General features: G+C 40.1%; 1 protein-coding gene across 6 annotated transcripts; it reads right to left on the reverse strand.

The window, feature by feature from the left end:
- Positions 1-153: 153 nt before the first annotated feature.
- On the reverse strand, positions 154-12814 carry mpp4b (MAGUK p55 scaffold protein 4b). 6 transcript variants are annotated; one of them, XM_066665200.1, is made up of 22 exons: positions 12685-12814; positions 11288-11403; positions 10658-10779; positions 10482-10559; positions 10146-10229; positions 9271-9402; positions 6400-6481; positions 6194-6279; positions 6015-6086; positions 4960-5156; positions 4420-4478; positions 4063-4080; positions 3851-3892; positions 3732-3752; positions 3567-3581; positions 3427-3468; positions 3143-3322; positions 2083-2163; positions 1869-1962; positions 1633-1741; positions 1274-1408; positions 154-808 (listed from the first exon to the last, which is right to left on the reverse strand). In XM_066665200.1, exons 2-22 carry the CDS (start codon positions 11334-11336, stop codon positions 617-619), a joined length of 1890 nt encoding a protein of 629 aa, XP_066521297.1. In that variant the 5' UTR covers positions 11337-11403; positions 12685-12814; the 3' UTR covers positions 154-616. The 6 variants fall into 6 exon arrangements, with proteins under 6 accessions (XP_066521297.1, XP_066521295.1, XP_066521296.1 ...); XM_066665198.1 differs by having other exon boundaries at positions 3143-3358; XM_066665199.1 differs by having other exon boundaries at positions 9271-9411.
- Between the last annotated feature and the right edge of the window lie 2100 nt (positions 12815-14914).

Below are 14914 nucleotides of genomic sequence, written 5' to 3' on the forward strand. Positions count from 1 at the left end.
AAATGCTTGGAATTTAACGGTTTTAGGAAAAATAGATTATAAGCTTAGGTTTTGGATGTCTGTTCTGTGGGACATTTGACTTTCACAGAAATGGGAAAAACTACATGACACAAAGAATAAGAGTTTTGATTTTATTACAGAAATTAACACTGAATTTCCCAAAAGAGTTGGAGCAGGGAATTTATTTAAACAGACTTTACAATGTGTTATTAATCAGTGGCAGGTCTGTTGAGTTTTCCCTTCCTTTAAAGGAGCAATACATCAATTTTACCTGTAAGAGCAGAAAGCAGCGTTTATAAATGTGAGTTTTTTGTCATTGTAAGATTTTATTTTGTTTTTTACTTTGCAATTTGCAAGAGATGGAGAAACACATTGCTTTGTTGTCCTTAAATAAATGTGGTTAAACTCCACGGAGTGGGTGCCCCACATAGTAATGGTTGTGTTGAAAATAAATTACAGAATTTTTGATACATCTAGGCAACTAGCTGTCAGTACAATGGCTGGTGTAGTGAAAAAAATACTTTGATAAAATTGCTGATTGCTCCTTTAAGGGTTAGATCTTCTTGAAGCACTGAATTAGTAGTGTTTGAGCAGAACAGACTCTCCTCTCCTCCCCTCAGAACTGGACAGTGGGTCTGATCCAGGAGGCTGGGACCCACTGTGGCTCATCTTGTGCTCTCCTGACCGCAGTCAACAGCTGGACACATGAGGCCTGCATGCCATCGTTCACGATCACATGATCAAAGAACTGACTATAGTGCTGCTCCATCTTCCGACCTGCATCTTCTATCTCCTGAAAATCCTCCTCCTAAGAGAGAGAGAAAATGAGAGGGAGAAAAGGAAGAGCAAGAAAAAAGAGAGAGGGATAAAGAGAAATAGAAATAAAGAAGGCAAAGAGAAAGAAAGAAAAAAAATCAGAAAATAGATAATGAGTTTATAAAAAATATAGGACACGAAAGAAATAAACAATCAAATGAAAGAAAGGTATAAAAAGACAGGGAAATAAAGAACAAGAATGAAAGACAGAAAGAAACGTTACTGAGTTTTTGTAATAAGAGAGTACAGGAAAAAATGCAAAGGGATAGCATTTAACAAACATGACTCAGAAAGGAAACACAGATTATTATATATTTTTAAACCATGTGTTTTTAATTTTTTTTCTTCCTTCTTTTTAATCAGAACTCACTCTCTTAAACAACCAAATAGAATAAAGCCACATGATCACAGGCCACACAGAACACACTTCTGTCATCAATGAGATGAGTGTACTCACCTTAAAGGGCCGAGTACTGTAATAACTGGTGAGCAGCTGGGAGTTTATTCGGGTTTTCTTCATCTGCTCTAAAGGAGGAGGCTTTATATAAATGATGTATGCTCTCAGCTCATGGGTCCGTACTGAATCAATGGCCTGCAGAGAAAGACCAAATAAACCACTCTGATTAGTCCAGTCTCTGTCTGCATTTATAGTTTATCCATACAGTGTAGCCATGTAAACAACACTAATATGTTGACCTTAAGTCCTAATATGCATTTTCATTCATTTAATACCCATAGTTTAAAAAAATAAAGCTGGCGTAACAGGCAGTCGTCAACCAACTTTTGGCCATATATATTAATTACAAAAGTGCTCACATAAGGCTCAATGTCAATGACACAGATCTTCCCAGCAGCCAGGACATTCTTCACTGCTTCCACACTGGTGCCATAAAAGTGACCCCTGTACTCTCCATACTCTATAAAACTGAGAAGATAAAAACATGTCACAAAGACACCTCTGAACATTCAGATTTTTGCTTATTTCAAGCCTCAGAGGCACCATCTGCCGCCTGCTAGTGGACTGATGTGTATGGACTGATGTGTAAAGTTACCACTGATTGTACATCATGTTCTCAAACTGTTCCCTGCTGATGAAGTGATATTCCCGACCAGGCTCTTCATGACATTTTTGAGGTCTTGTGGTGTCTGGCAGAGGAACAACAAAAAATAAAATACACATCATACACTGCACGCAATGCTGTAGTCTACAAAGCTGTTTCTTAACGACACAGAGTTCAGAAAGTCTGAGTGTGTGTCTATACTGACATGGAGTGGCTCCCTGGTAGGTCTTTGGGTTGATCTCAATTAGCCTTCGGCGTAATTCATTCACACCAACTCCCGATGGGCCTAAAACAGCAGCAGAGTCATCAGTCAGTCTTTTCAATCTTAATCTGCTATAGTAATAAACAAATTCAAACATGGAATTTTTCAACGCCATGTTTAAAACTATTTGATTAAAGAAATTATTAATACCGGCCATGTTTAAAAGCTAAGCACTAGCTATATGAGGGTGTCAAACAAATAAATACAGTGGAATTTGAGTTCCTAACTTGTGTTAATTAATATTTAGAAAACATGTTATTTCTTACTTATTTCAAGGAATAAGGTTTAAAATACCGTTGGGGGTAAACAGGGTAAGGACACTCACTTCGCCTGTTTTAGTTGGTGTTAGTTAACGTTAGCTTGACTCGCTAAACTCGGTGCTCAGATTATACTCGGCTACGTAGCTGCATTACGGAGGTTTATAGTGTCGGATGAATTCGAGTTCGACTTCGATCACATTTACAAGAATAACGGTACCTCTAAATTTGAGTTTAGCTTATTGCTAGGCTATTGTCATGAATAATGTTGGTTATTTAGCTAGATACTGTCATAACAGTCAGTCATAACGGTGTTTTACCGCGGCGTTGTTCAGCTGTTGTCCACCAGTGACGTCACGGTGGCGTTCAAGAATTTCCGTAGCGAGCTCGGGTTTTTCCGTCAATTTAATAAAATTGTCAGTTTTAAAGCAAATTAAGCTGCTATTTTCATTTTAATTCATACTTATATATGTCAGTAACTAAAATAATGTGAAATATTCATGGAGGTCCATTAAGTGGTGCTTAGCCTTTAACATTTAAACTTCACATACTGTCAAACACCACTGTATTTGCCGAACACATTACTAAAATCCTAGCCTCTAGTTCCTAATATTGACCATATGATTCATAGACTTGTTTCATGGGGCATAGTGCAATATTTATCTGTGTACCTGTGGAGTTGGTGTATGAGTGAATGAATACATACACACAATCATGCATATACACTAATCTACACAGTGACTGACCCAGGAGGGCAATAAGACGATTTTTGTCCTCTGGGTGGCGCTGGTAGCGCACCACCTCCTCGTAGGGGTTGGACAGGGCACTGTAGCAGCTGCTGGCACAGCGAAGAGAGCAGGACAGGCCCGACCCCCGACCCTGGACCCTCCGCCGACGACACAGACGCAAACTTCTCCGAAACCCAGCTGAGCCAATGAGAAACACACACACAGTTAGAACGCCTGTCCATTCAGTCCAATATATATTTTATTATTATTTACGTTAACATTAAACTACGAAAACTACTCACTTAGATACATTCCCTCAACGTTGGTGCTGAACTCGCTCTCATCTGAAAGTCAGAGACATACCAATGAACACAACAAAGGCCTCATTAATATGAACACGAGGAACACAGAAAGCAAATGATGAATTTTTCAGTGCACTCACCCTCCCGAAGTTCCTCTTTACAGACACCATGAAGAAAAAAAGAAAAATGATTGTTAGCTTTGTGTGTTAAAACAACACAGTGTCACTGATGCAAAGCCCTATTCTTGTGAAACATCAACAGCTGTGTAGCTACCAGTCTAGTCTACAAAGAAAGGACTTACCTACCAGATTCAAAAGCTTCCTCATCTGTGAAAAGAGAAAACTGCATTAGCAGAACTCTGATATCATCATAACACAATGTTTTCAATATATTGACTCTTCTTATACAACAGAATAAAGTGTACCAGCTTCTATGAAAGTCACATCTATGGCCAGTATGTCATCCTCTGGTGGAAAAGGAAATGGGAATGCAACAGAGAAAGAGAGAGAATAAGAGAGAAAGAGTTAAGCTGGATACAAACAATAGGCTCTTTCTAATATAGGAGTGTATATAGTATATATATTTTAGTATAGTAAGAGGATCTACATAGTATAGATTTAGGGGTAATTTACACACCTTCATCCACTGTGCTCACTGCAGATTGCACAAAGTAAATGAATCAACAATTCAGTATGAGAATTAACACAGAAACACTGTTCTGATATTACGCATGCCAACAAACATTGTAATACAAAGATCTCATGACTTTTTTCAGGAGTGAATAAGGAAATGCTTCGATGTGATTTCTGGACAGGTTCTGCTCCCAAAAACAATCACACATCCCTCTGAGGATTCATCAAACTTCTACTTGAACTATTGACGACTAAAGTCCGATTTATACTTCTGCATTGACTAGGTGCAGAACCTACACCATCGGTTACGCCTGAGCCCTATGCCGTTACATTCAGACAGTCACACGTGCTCTGTACTCACAGGTTTTAATGCAGGTGTGAGGCTGGTAAGGTTGCGACCACCAGAATTCCCGTTGTTTCCTGCGCACACAAGAGATACAAAAGAAGCTGAGGACATGTCATATATGAGATGTTAGACAATTTCATAATTAAGAACTGAACTATAATAAATAGTAGATGATGGGTTTAATTTTTACAATGTTGTGGCTGTCTTTTTTGTTGTTGTTGTTGTTTGCTTTTTTGTTTTTTTACATAACTTCAACATGAGTTATTTTGTGAAATATTTCATGAAGAATGGCTTTAAAGAAACTAACTTGCACTGAAATTTAACAGTGTTTTTCCCTTGTCCGTAAAAGCTACCATATCAGATACGCAAAGTTTGTGTCTGACACAAAAACAATAAAATTATATGGGCTCACAAAATCCGTTATCAGATTTTTGTTGTGTGTCTTAGCTCAGTAGCGGTTGCAAATTTTTCAAGTCAGTCAGTGTGTTACTGAGTCTTTTGTGACCTCTGCAGCAGTGAGAGATTTAAGCCTGAACTTTTAAGCCCTGCACTGACCTCTTGAGTAGTGAAGCAGAGGGGACAAGCCCAGCACAGGCAGAGCTGCTGGGAAGTTTCTTTGCCTGCCACCAGAGTGCATCTGTCTGATCCACTATCTCCAGCAGGTCTCCTCTCTTGAAGGACATTCCAGCGTCCGCACAGGGGATGGCTGGGTCCTGCTGGGGGCTGTAGTCCACCAGAGCACGCACGTACAGCTGAAGGCAAGAAAAAAATTATTAAAACACCTTAAAAACTTTTTTGTATCTTTTTTTGATAGATAGATAGACATATAGATTACATTTACGTTTCGGCATAGCTGCTCGAAATGAGGGTAGGTACATCAGCTTTGCCTGACGTAAACAAGCACTACTGATGTGCAGACTGACCAATTAAATGTTTACAGAGAAGGTTATCGACCAATTACGGTAGCGCTACAGTCTGACCGTCCAATCAGAAGATTTTAGGCTACTTCACCACGCGCCCTTCTCACTCAAGCGAACCAATAGGAGTAGGGGAGGGCGGGACTAGTTTGTGAACGAAACTTCTCGAAGTTCTATGTGACGTTAAATTCTGTGAAATTCAGCCCGGACATTTTTTTAAGTCTACAAAAGAGGACATGTCCGGGTAAAAGAGGACGTCTGGTCACTCTAAGATAGATAGATAGATAGATAGATAGATGTGGTATTAATCTGGAAGGATATTTAGAAGCCAGTAACAAAATACAAAACGGTTAGATATAGAAAGTGTATAAATTTACGTAGATTCTAAATGTTACACAGCAAATCACCCAAGACACAGCCAAGGAAGTACAATCTAACTCCCAGGTTATAGATATTCAATCTTTTGTTGGGATAAAGGACATATAAACATATAAAAACAATCAAGTTGGTAAACAGTAAGAATAAAAATGTAATTACAATAAATAAAAATAATAAATTATTTACAGAAACAAATAAATATAACAAAAATGTAATAAATAGCTTTTGGGCAACAGCACTGGGCTAGAGAATGTCTAATATATAAAAAGGAGATGATTCTAATCATACTGCCTAAAAGTAAGTAAACAAACACACCATGGTTTTGTTGTTGACGGGTCGGTCAGTGATGGGGACCACTTTAAACATGACAGTTCCATGAGAACGAGCCTGTGTGGGGTAAAAAAAGAAATCATCAGGCTACATATATCAAACCAGCACTTTTCAAACTCAATAGAAACATCACAATGACCATCAGAAAGAACACTTGTGCTGACCAGTATTTGTATGATTTGCTCTGGTTCCAGCCCAAACACTGGATGTCCGTTAACTTCCACCAGTCTGTCTCCTGCATGTAACAGGCCTGCAGCATGGAAACAATAAAATAATCAAAATAATAGGCATCTTGCACTGCATGTACGATTGTTTCAAATAAATAAATCCTCAGAGAGAGAGAGAGAGAGCGAGAGAGAGAGACTCTTACCACTGCGGTCAGCCAATCCTCCGTGTATAACTCGAGCAACATAAATCTCTCCTGTGGTTTCATCTCTCCTTATAGTTGCCCCCTAACACACAGAGGAAATAAATAAACTATTCTATCACTCCAAATATGAAGAAAACATACTTAAAGGGACATTCCAGTCTAGAACTAGCATCAGCTAAGTCTTCTGTCATGTTGTGTAATACTCTGTAGGTTTGAAAGTAACCACGGATATGTTTTCTGTAATTTTAATCAATGTCCCACTAGCAAGCTTTACACACATAATGCAGTACTATCTCCCCTTGCCAAAAAGAGATACACTACTGTAACACTGGTGCAGGGGTTTAAACGATGCATGTTGCATTCAGCATCTTGGCAGTTTGATATCTGGTATCATTACATCATCAGAAGGGGATTAGTCCTCAAATGAAGGACTCTCTCTCTTAAGAATACTGCAGTCTTACAGAAGGATGCCAGGCAGCACATTTAGCAATACACTGACAGCTTTCCTTTAGGCTGGAATGCCCCTTTAAAGTCTAAAATCTTAAAAGTCTTAAATGTAAGCAAAACATGAAAGTTAGAAAATGGTGGCACTGATGAATGGATCCATGAATAAATTAGTTTGAGGCCAGTGGAAAGATAAAAACCTGCTTAAAGAAAAGGAAATTATGATGATTACAATGATGAACGGAGGAAACAATGCCGTCATTAGAAAGAAAAGAATATAACAATGAGGGAATGATGATGATAAAACATATATAAGAAAACAGGTGTGAATGAAATTACGAAAGCAAAATTGTGAGCATAAACAAGAAAAAACCTCATTTCTTCTTTTTCTTCTTCTTCTTCTTTCGCTCAGGAAGACATCCTATAATGCCGCTGCTCTCCTTGTGGTTCTGGACAGAGCTAGACCCTGCCATCCCATTGGGTACATCTTGCTGTCTCCTTGGAGATTTGGGTGGGGGCTTTGTCTTGACTCCACCCTTTGGTGATGCATTGTTGGACGTGAGCTGAGACGAGGCTTTACCAGAATTCTGTCTCCGTTGAGAGGTTAATGAGTTCTCCAGAATGCTGATGGAGCTGGAGGAGGAAGAGAAGGAGGAGGAAGAAAAGGAGGAGGAGGTTGACGAGGAGGAAGAGCAGGATGGACAACGTGTACGGCGAGTGAGGTTAGAGTGGACCAGGTTAGTGTGATCATTAGCTGAAATGTTCCCAGCTCTAGGATGCTTCCTATTGGTTGTTGCGTTAAAAGCACCACATGGATTTGCACCTCCAAACTGAGCGGATGTTTCAGTGTAGCCATCTGTAGGTTCTTCAGGCGTTTTTTCAAGATGCCCTGCTCCTGTCCGTCGTGATGATGCTGTGCTGCTATTGGATACTAGCCCAAGTATCTGAGCAACAGAAGATGCATTGACACAAACATCTGGACTTCGAGACAAATTCCCATTTGTAGAAACTTCAACCTTTTCCACAAGTGGTGCTGAAGGTGTGCTGCCAAGGCCCTGCAAATGTGCAATCTCAGATAAATCTGCATTTACAGACTGAGTGCACCCCGCTGTGTTGTGAGGATTCCCATCCACATGTCCTTCAGTAGTTACCTCGACCTTCACTTCTCTTGAAGTGGAACTACTAGCAGCTACAAGTCCTTGCAGTTTCTCCACCACCTGGGCCAGCATAGCCAGGGCCTGAGCGTTCTCCTGGACGCTCTCTGACATACGTTCCGTTGCAGCAGCCATCCTCTGGCCTAGGAGCTGGACGTCTTGCGAGCTGCGTTCCATGCAACTAGCTGCTTGCTGGACTGTGCTGCGGAGTTCATCCAGGCTCTCTTGCTTGGCCAGCTCCACTGGACAACTCCCCATGGTCTCCATGACCCGATGGCGGTGCATGGGGCTGGGGGGAGCGGTGCGGGTATAACGGGCCATTCTGGGTGGAAGCGGAGGGGCATTTGAGGAGTGGTAGCAACAGGGAGTCGGGTAAGAGCGTGGGAGGTGGGTCCAAGGAGAAAGAGTATAGTGTGGATGCACAGGCAGTATAGGGTTCCCCATGTGGGGGACATCCATAGTGCCCATGCCGTCCACTTCAAGGTCATCTTCAGGACAAGGGCAGGAGAAAGGAGGAGAAAAATGAAGAGAGCTTTGTAGGTAACACGTTGTGCATTAACACCAATCTGATTCCTAATGCTTGGGCTTTACTTACCAATGACTAAAGCACTACAGACACAAGGGGCAGAGTAGCTAAGGCTCCTGTGCCAAACGGCACTGTTCTGATGACACAATACGCAGCTGCCAGCTTGTCTGGTGCAGGGTTGAGTCCTTCGTGGGACATGCTTAGGAGAAGGAGAAGGTTCTTCTATAGGATTGTTGATTAATTTCTCTGTGGTCTGAAGCTTTTTGGGGAAAAGACCCCCAGATCGGGCTCTCTGTGCTGGGATAAGCGTTTGTTGGGTCAACTTGCGCAGAGTGTCCCAGTGGCTGCGGATGCCCCTACCTACACGGCTCTTCTTCAGAGGACACAAGACTCAAGTTATCCACCAAAGCAAGAAGCAAACAATGGACATATGTTAGATACAAAAGCAAAATAAATGAGAAGTGGCACAAAGGCAGAATAGGATATAAACGTACAACAAATCATTTTGTAACTACTAGAAAAGAGTACATTTAATTTATTCGTTCATCTTTCATTAATAATAATCAAGGTAAAATATTCAATTAATGGTGATACTGATTTGTGGTCACATCGCCAAACACTAGTAACTACTACAAAAATGAATACTCAAGTTCTATATTAACAACAACAGATTAAAGGCTTGGCATTCACACAGAACCGTAAGGTTTAAGCAACTGTTTTAACATCTCTTCCTCAGATGAAACTCACCAGAGGCTGCTTGTTCTTGACCAGGCAGACAATCCTCATGGCTTCCTCATCTTCCGGCAAATCAGCGGGCAGTGGTGGCAAGATGGGCTCATAGTCCTTCAGTCCCACCACATCATGGGCTGAGAGAAGAGCCTGCACACACTGAGTGTCAGTTAACCTAGGGAAAGATCTGGGGAATGTTCCTTAGAAACACTCAGGCCAGAGAACCTCTGTAGTTAAGTCAGTGCTGTAACATATACACTCACTAACCATAACATTATGACCGCCTGCTTGTTTCTACACTCTCTGCCGATTCTCACAGCTCTACTGACCATACAGTGGCACAGGATCCCCATACTGCGGATATGATTTGGATCATAGATCATTTTCAGCGAGGCAGTGACACTGATGTGTTGTTGGTGTGTTAGTTTGCGTTGTGCTTGTACAAGTGGATCAGACACAGCAGTGCTGCTGGAATTTTAAACACAGTGTCCACTCAATGTCTACCCTTTTAGACACATCTATACTGTTGGTCCAGATTTTAGATGTTAAGTTAGAGACAGTAGCTCTTGCCTTAGTCAATATCTAGTCAGTGGACACATCAGTGGACACAGGATGCTGCCCACAGAACACTGTTGACTGGAGGTTTTTGGTTGGTGGACTATTCTCGATCCAACAGTGATTACTTTTAAATCTCTTTAATTCCCCCTATTGGATAGTGTTAGCCAAATAGAAAGTAAGAGCTAACATCTGTTTCCTCCAAGACCAATGGTCCCCAGATATGATTTTCAGAAGTTGCCACACACATTTAGGAAGGGGTAAACATGGACTTTCTTGAACATCCAGCCACAGATAACAACATAGGAATGATGAAGGTATTGGCTACTGATTGTTACCTGCATGTGAGGTTGTATTAAAAGGGTGTAAAGTTCTCTGGCCTCATTCGAAGGGTATGGCAGCACCCTCAGATCTGTCAGAATCTGGAAAAGACCAAAAGTTACTGCTTAGTAATATTTATCGTGCAATAAACAGAGAATGTCTGGTATTAGATTTCACCACTGAGTTGTCATAATTGGCCAAATTACTACTAAACATGTAAAAAATTATGGAAATAAAAATGGTCATTTTTACATGTTTACCAAAATAAAACACCTCTGTTACTGTCAGAAGTTCTAGACCGAACTGTACTAATCTTTATTCATCTGATATGTGACTAAAATAGCGTTCTTAACCTCAAGTGAGAGTCCAGAGGCATAGGAGAGATGTGGCCTGGTGGATCTCTTCAGATACTGCTGCAAACACTCATACACCTGCAGAGAGGGGAGGAGCAGAGCCAACAGAGTGTTTACCAGTTCACTGAAGCAGATTAATGATGATGTGACTGTATTACACCCTCTGACTCACTGACCTTCAGCAAAGACTGCAGCCACGGAGCATTCAGCAGACCGTACAGCAGTTCAACCCCGTTTATGTCCCGACCAATAGAGTTCTTCACCTCCTCCACCACGTGAGTCAAGATCTGCATCAAGTCTGCACCGCACACACACACATTCACCAACTTGCCTAATGCATTTGCCATCAAATGACCCTGGCTCAGGATATCCATTCTCATCATCCTGACAAACTGGTGTAACTCCAAACTATTTACAGACATAACCATCTTGGTTTATGTACTGGAGTTTCTCTATATTTAATGCAGAGCAAAACAGTCCCCTGATTTAACCACATTTACCATTATAACCACTACAAACTGCACATATGGCTAGAAGAGACATGTTTCTGTGTTGATCAGTTTCTCTACACTCAATTAATTTACCAAAACAATGATAAATCTGTTTACATGTTACATATGCCTGAACGATTGGTGGAATACTCCTTTAAACCATCAGCAGTCTCATACTTCGGTATCTTCCTCTCCAAATAACATCATTTACATATTGGCTGCACAGCTGTCACTGAATAATTTATAGTGATTAAATATGAGTAATTAAATATTAAGTCTGCAGTGTAATATTAAAAACACCTGTGCTTCGCTTACCATTTTCTTCCACATCTACATCCAGTTCAGTCTCCATGGCTGACCTCATAGCACTGGATCATGGGTAGAGCCACTGTGGAGTCCAGGATATTTCTCGCTGAACTTCCTCTCATTTGCTTAGAAAAGCAAAAAACATTAAAAACGAATGGCTAGTGTTCGTTACCCTGTTCAGTTGAAACATGTGGCTGTGTCATGGTTAGGGATGGCACGATACCACTTTTTTTAGGTCCAATACCAGTGTGTGTGAATTGAGCGTTCTGAGCAGTGTAGATTGTAAAGCGTCCTTGGGTATCTAGAAAGGCGCTATATAAGTGTAACGATAACAATACCAATATTTTACATTTGGGTATCTGCCGATACCGATACTAATCCAGTTTTTTGAAAACATAATTGCTTTGAAAAAAATGTTTTCCAGCAGTGTTTGTTGATGCGAAACGGTTTTCCTCTTAGCATTCGAGACCTTGAAAAATTCCGTGTACTCCTTTCCGTGGTGTTTCTGTAAGTGTTTAATCATATTCGTGGTGTTAAAGTTACACTCGGCGTAACTCCACACTGCTGACATGTTTACAGGCCTCTCACAACAATCGCTCTGTCACGTGATGCCTGCCGGTCCTATGCAAAAGTGCTGCATTGGCTTACGGCATGTTGCAGATTTCACCCCCCAAAATTTTTTTTTATATTTAATGGATCGGATTGCATGTTTTGTTCCTTTCCGATATCCGATCCAGCAATTTAGGCCACAATCGGACCGATACCGATACTGAATGTCGGATCGGCGCATCCCTAGTCATGGTATAAGTATACTAGTGATAACTCATTTCAGTTTAGTCTACTAGTCCAGAACTAGTCTACATAATTTTTCTTGAGGTACTTACCCTAATATAACAAACATATTACACTTGTTACTTGGTTCAATTGTTGCAAACTTATTTGGTAACAATAAAAAGATATATATATATATATATTCAATGCATGGGCAAATACCATATCATTAGCCACTTATTACAGATCAGTACATTTCTAGCATGTAGCTGTAGCCTCATTATCTGATGGGGACACCTCTGATGCACTACCACTTCCTGCAAGTTGTTAGAAATTACATTTTATATTCTTTTTCATGCTTCAGTATGTAATTTCCTCTCGGCATCTCTCCTGGCATGTTTATGGGTGCCTACGTAACCCACACGTAACAAACTAGGATCTCAAAATTTACAACTTGAACACAACGAAGGAGGTTTTCTGAAGATAATTATAAAATCATCCACTAGACACACACACACACACAAAGCTGGGTAGATTCTCACAGCAGAGAAAACACACAAGCCACGAAAAAGAGGACCACTGAGCTTGACCCGCTTTTACAGAGAAAGACTACTGTGAAAATCTTTACCTCTCACCTCTTACCCTTCGGCTCTCTACGCCCCTTCCACTTCTTGCCTTAACTCCAGGTGGAGTTCAGAGCATCGTTGCCGGTGATAGTTTAGGGTTGTTCCAATTCTGAAACAGTAAACATGAATTCTGTTTAGCTGTGTCGATGAACCGAAGCTGACAGAAGAGAGAGCGAGAGAGAGAGAGAGAGTAATCCCTCTCTATCCTTCCTAATCCCATGCGAGCATAATGAGAGCGAGAGAGAGAGGCAGTAACGTACACGACAAAAACAAGAGTTTATTTCTTTACTCATTTTTCAAATAATTCATTAATAATTCTCTCCTCAATAATTCATTGTTGAGGAGAGCTGCGATGTAAAGAGGTTGACGTGAAAAGCTCGTTGAGGCCTCAACTTCCTTAAATGGTCTTTTTGTTTACTTTCCAAAAAACAAAATGGCAGCCGGGCTCTTCTGGGATTTTTATGTAATGTTAACAATGGTAATATAGGGGTAAATCCCAAAACTAATTAGGTGTTCTATTTGACCAATTCACTCCATACCGTCTCTGAATACATTAGAAAAAATATTTTGGAAACTGTCAATGAACAATGTCTTAGGAATGAAGAAGTCTGTCCGTTTTAGTAGCCTATCTATACGAGGCACTGTTTCATTCCATTCACTACTGTAAACAGTTCTAACTCAGTAGGTTTCTCTAGAATTGAGTAGGTTTACGTCAATGACTTAATGGTAATTATCCAGAGTTTATGAAGAGCAATGCAATTCCCTTTTATCAATTTATGATATATATTTTGCTTGTGGCCTCGAGTTATACAGGTCTTGTATAATGAATGTATATATTGTTATATATAAATACAATGTATTAATATTAATTCAATTCCTTTCAATATAGAAAAAACCTACCCAATAGTCCAGAACCTACCCAGAATCATTGGGTGCCAGTCAATCACCAGGCACCACACCCTCACCCAGTCACAACTGTGGATAATTTTTCACAGACAGTGCACCTGTAAACTGTGTTTTTTGGAGAAAATGGATTTACTATAACTACTTATTATTATCATTATAGAATAAACTAAAAATGGTCAGGAATGAAGAGGGAATAAGGAGGGTGAGTGCATTGCATGCTGTTACAAATCTTCTTAACTCTTTCTGCTATTAATGCACGAAATGTAGCTGAGCTTTAACATAGATCTGAACCAACTGGCTGACCGTAATCACATACACATGCACGCACATGCAATGTATTATCAGGCTCCATCCCTTAAACACTCAAACATGCACACAACATTCTGCATATTTATCCAGTAAACATCTTCATCACTCTATTTCTCTTACACTGACACAGTGGGTGTATTACTCTTTGGAGAATAATTAAAAAGAACACCAGTAAAATGAGAGTGGTGCAGACTGCTTCCAGCACTACACAAATGTACTGCAAAAAAAAAAAACTGGGGATCCAAGGTATTGTAAGAAAATGTTTGTACAAACCTGGTCATAAGGCATAGTTTGCTGATTGGCGACGTGTGTCAAACTTTGGTCCATGAGAGAATTTTTTTAGCAGATGTGGCTTTTCTGTTGTTCCCAGCATCAATTCATCTTCTCAAAGTAGAAAGCTGGATAGATTTTGGCTGATTTTCTGCTTACTTTTGATTACAGTTCATGGAAATGAACAAATGTTGGGTGATATGATTTTTGCACAGTGGCATAGAAAAGACAAGAACCATCATCAAACAACTGGAGCAAATTAGGAAATATAATGTAGACGGGCACTGTAAGTGATTTGCATGATAGCTATAGCTCTGATAAATCTCATAATCCATCATTTCATTTGTCTTGAATAGGGATCATGCATGTGGCTTTTATGGTAATGTGATGGTATAGGTTTTGGGGCATGCAATGAAGAGATAATGGTAGTTGAACACACTCCACAGTCAGAAAGGTTGTTTTAATATATCAGATGGATTTATCTTTTTGCCTTTTTTTCCTTTCTAAACCTTTATTTTATAAAGCAGCATCATTAGTTGCTTTACAAAAGCTTTTTTAATTTATTGCCAATGGTCCACTGTCCCTCAGTTGTCACTTCTTTCATCCCCTCCTCATTCCACAGTATATCTATAGAAGCTAAAACAGGTGCTATGGATAGGTGAGCCTCAGTAACTGTGGAGGATCGTTTTCTGCATCATCTAACAAAAATTTCACAGTTGTAAATTTATTATAAGTTTGAAACCATTACAAAAAA

Source organism: Hoplias malabaricus, chromosome 3, assembly GCF_029633855.1.
Source record: "Hoplias malabaricus isolate fHopMal1 chromosome 3, fHopMal1.hap1, whole genome shotgun sequence".
Classification (NCBI taxonomy): domain Eukaryota; kingdom Metazoa; phylum Chordata; class Actinopteri; order Characiformes; family Erythrinidae; genus Hoplias; species Hoplias malabaricus.

Excerpts from the sequence above, each read along its gene's own strand:
- mpp4b (XM_066665195.1), bottom strand. The coding sequence starts at position 11,336 with ATGAGGTCAGCCATGGAGACTGAACTGGATGTAGATGTGGAAGAAAAT. Across the intron at positions 10,230-10,481 it reads CCTCTGGACTCTCACTTGAG|ATTCTGACAGATCTGAGGGT; the intron begins GTTAAGAACGCT and ends GGTCTTTTCCAG. Across the intron at positions 9,412-10,145 it reads TAATACAACCTCACATGCAG|TGTGTGCAGGCTCTTCTCTC; the intron begins GTAACAATCAGT and ends ACTGACACTCAG.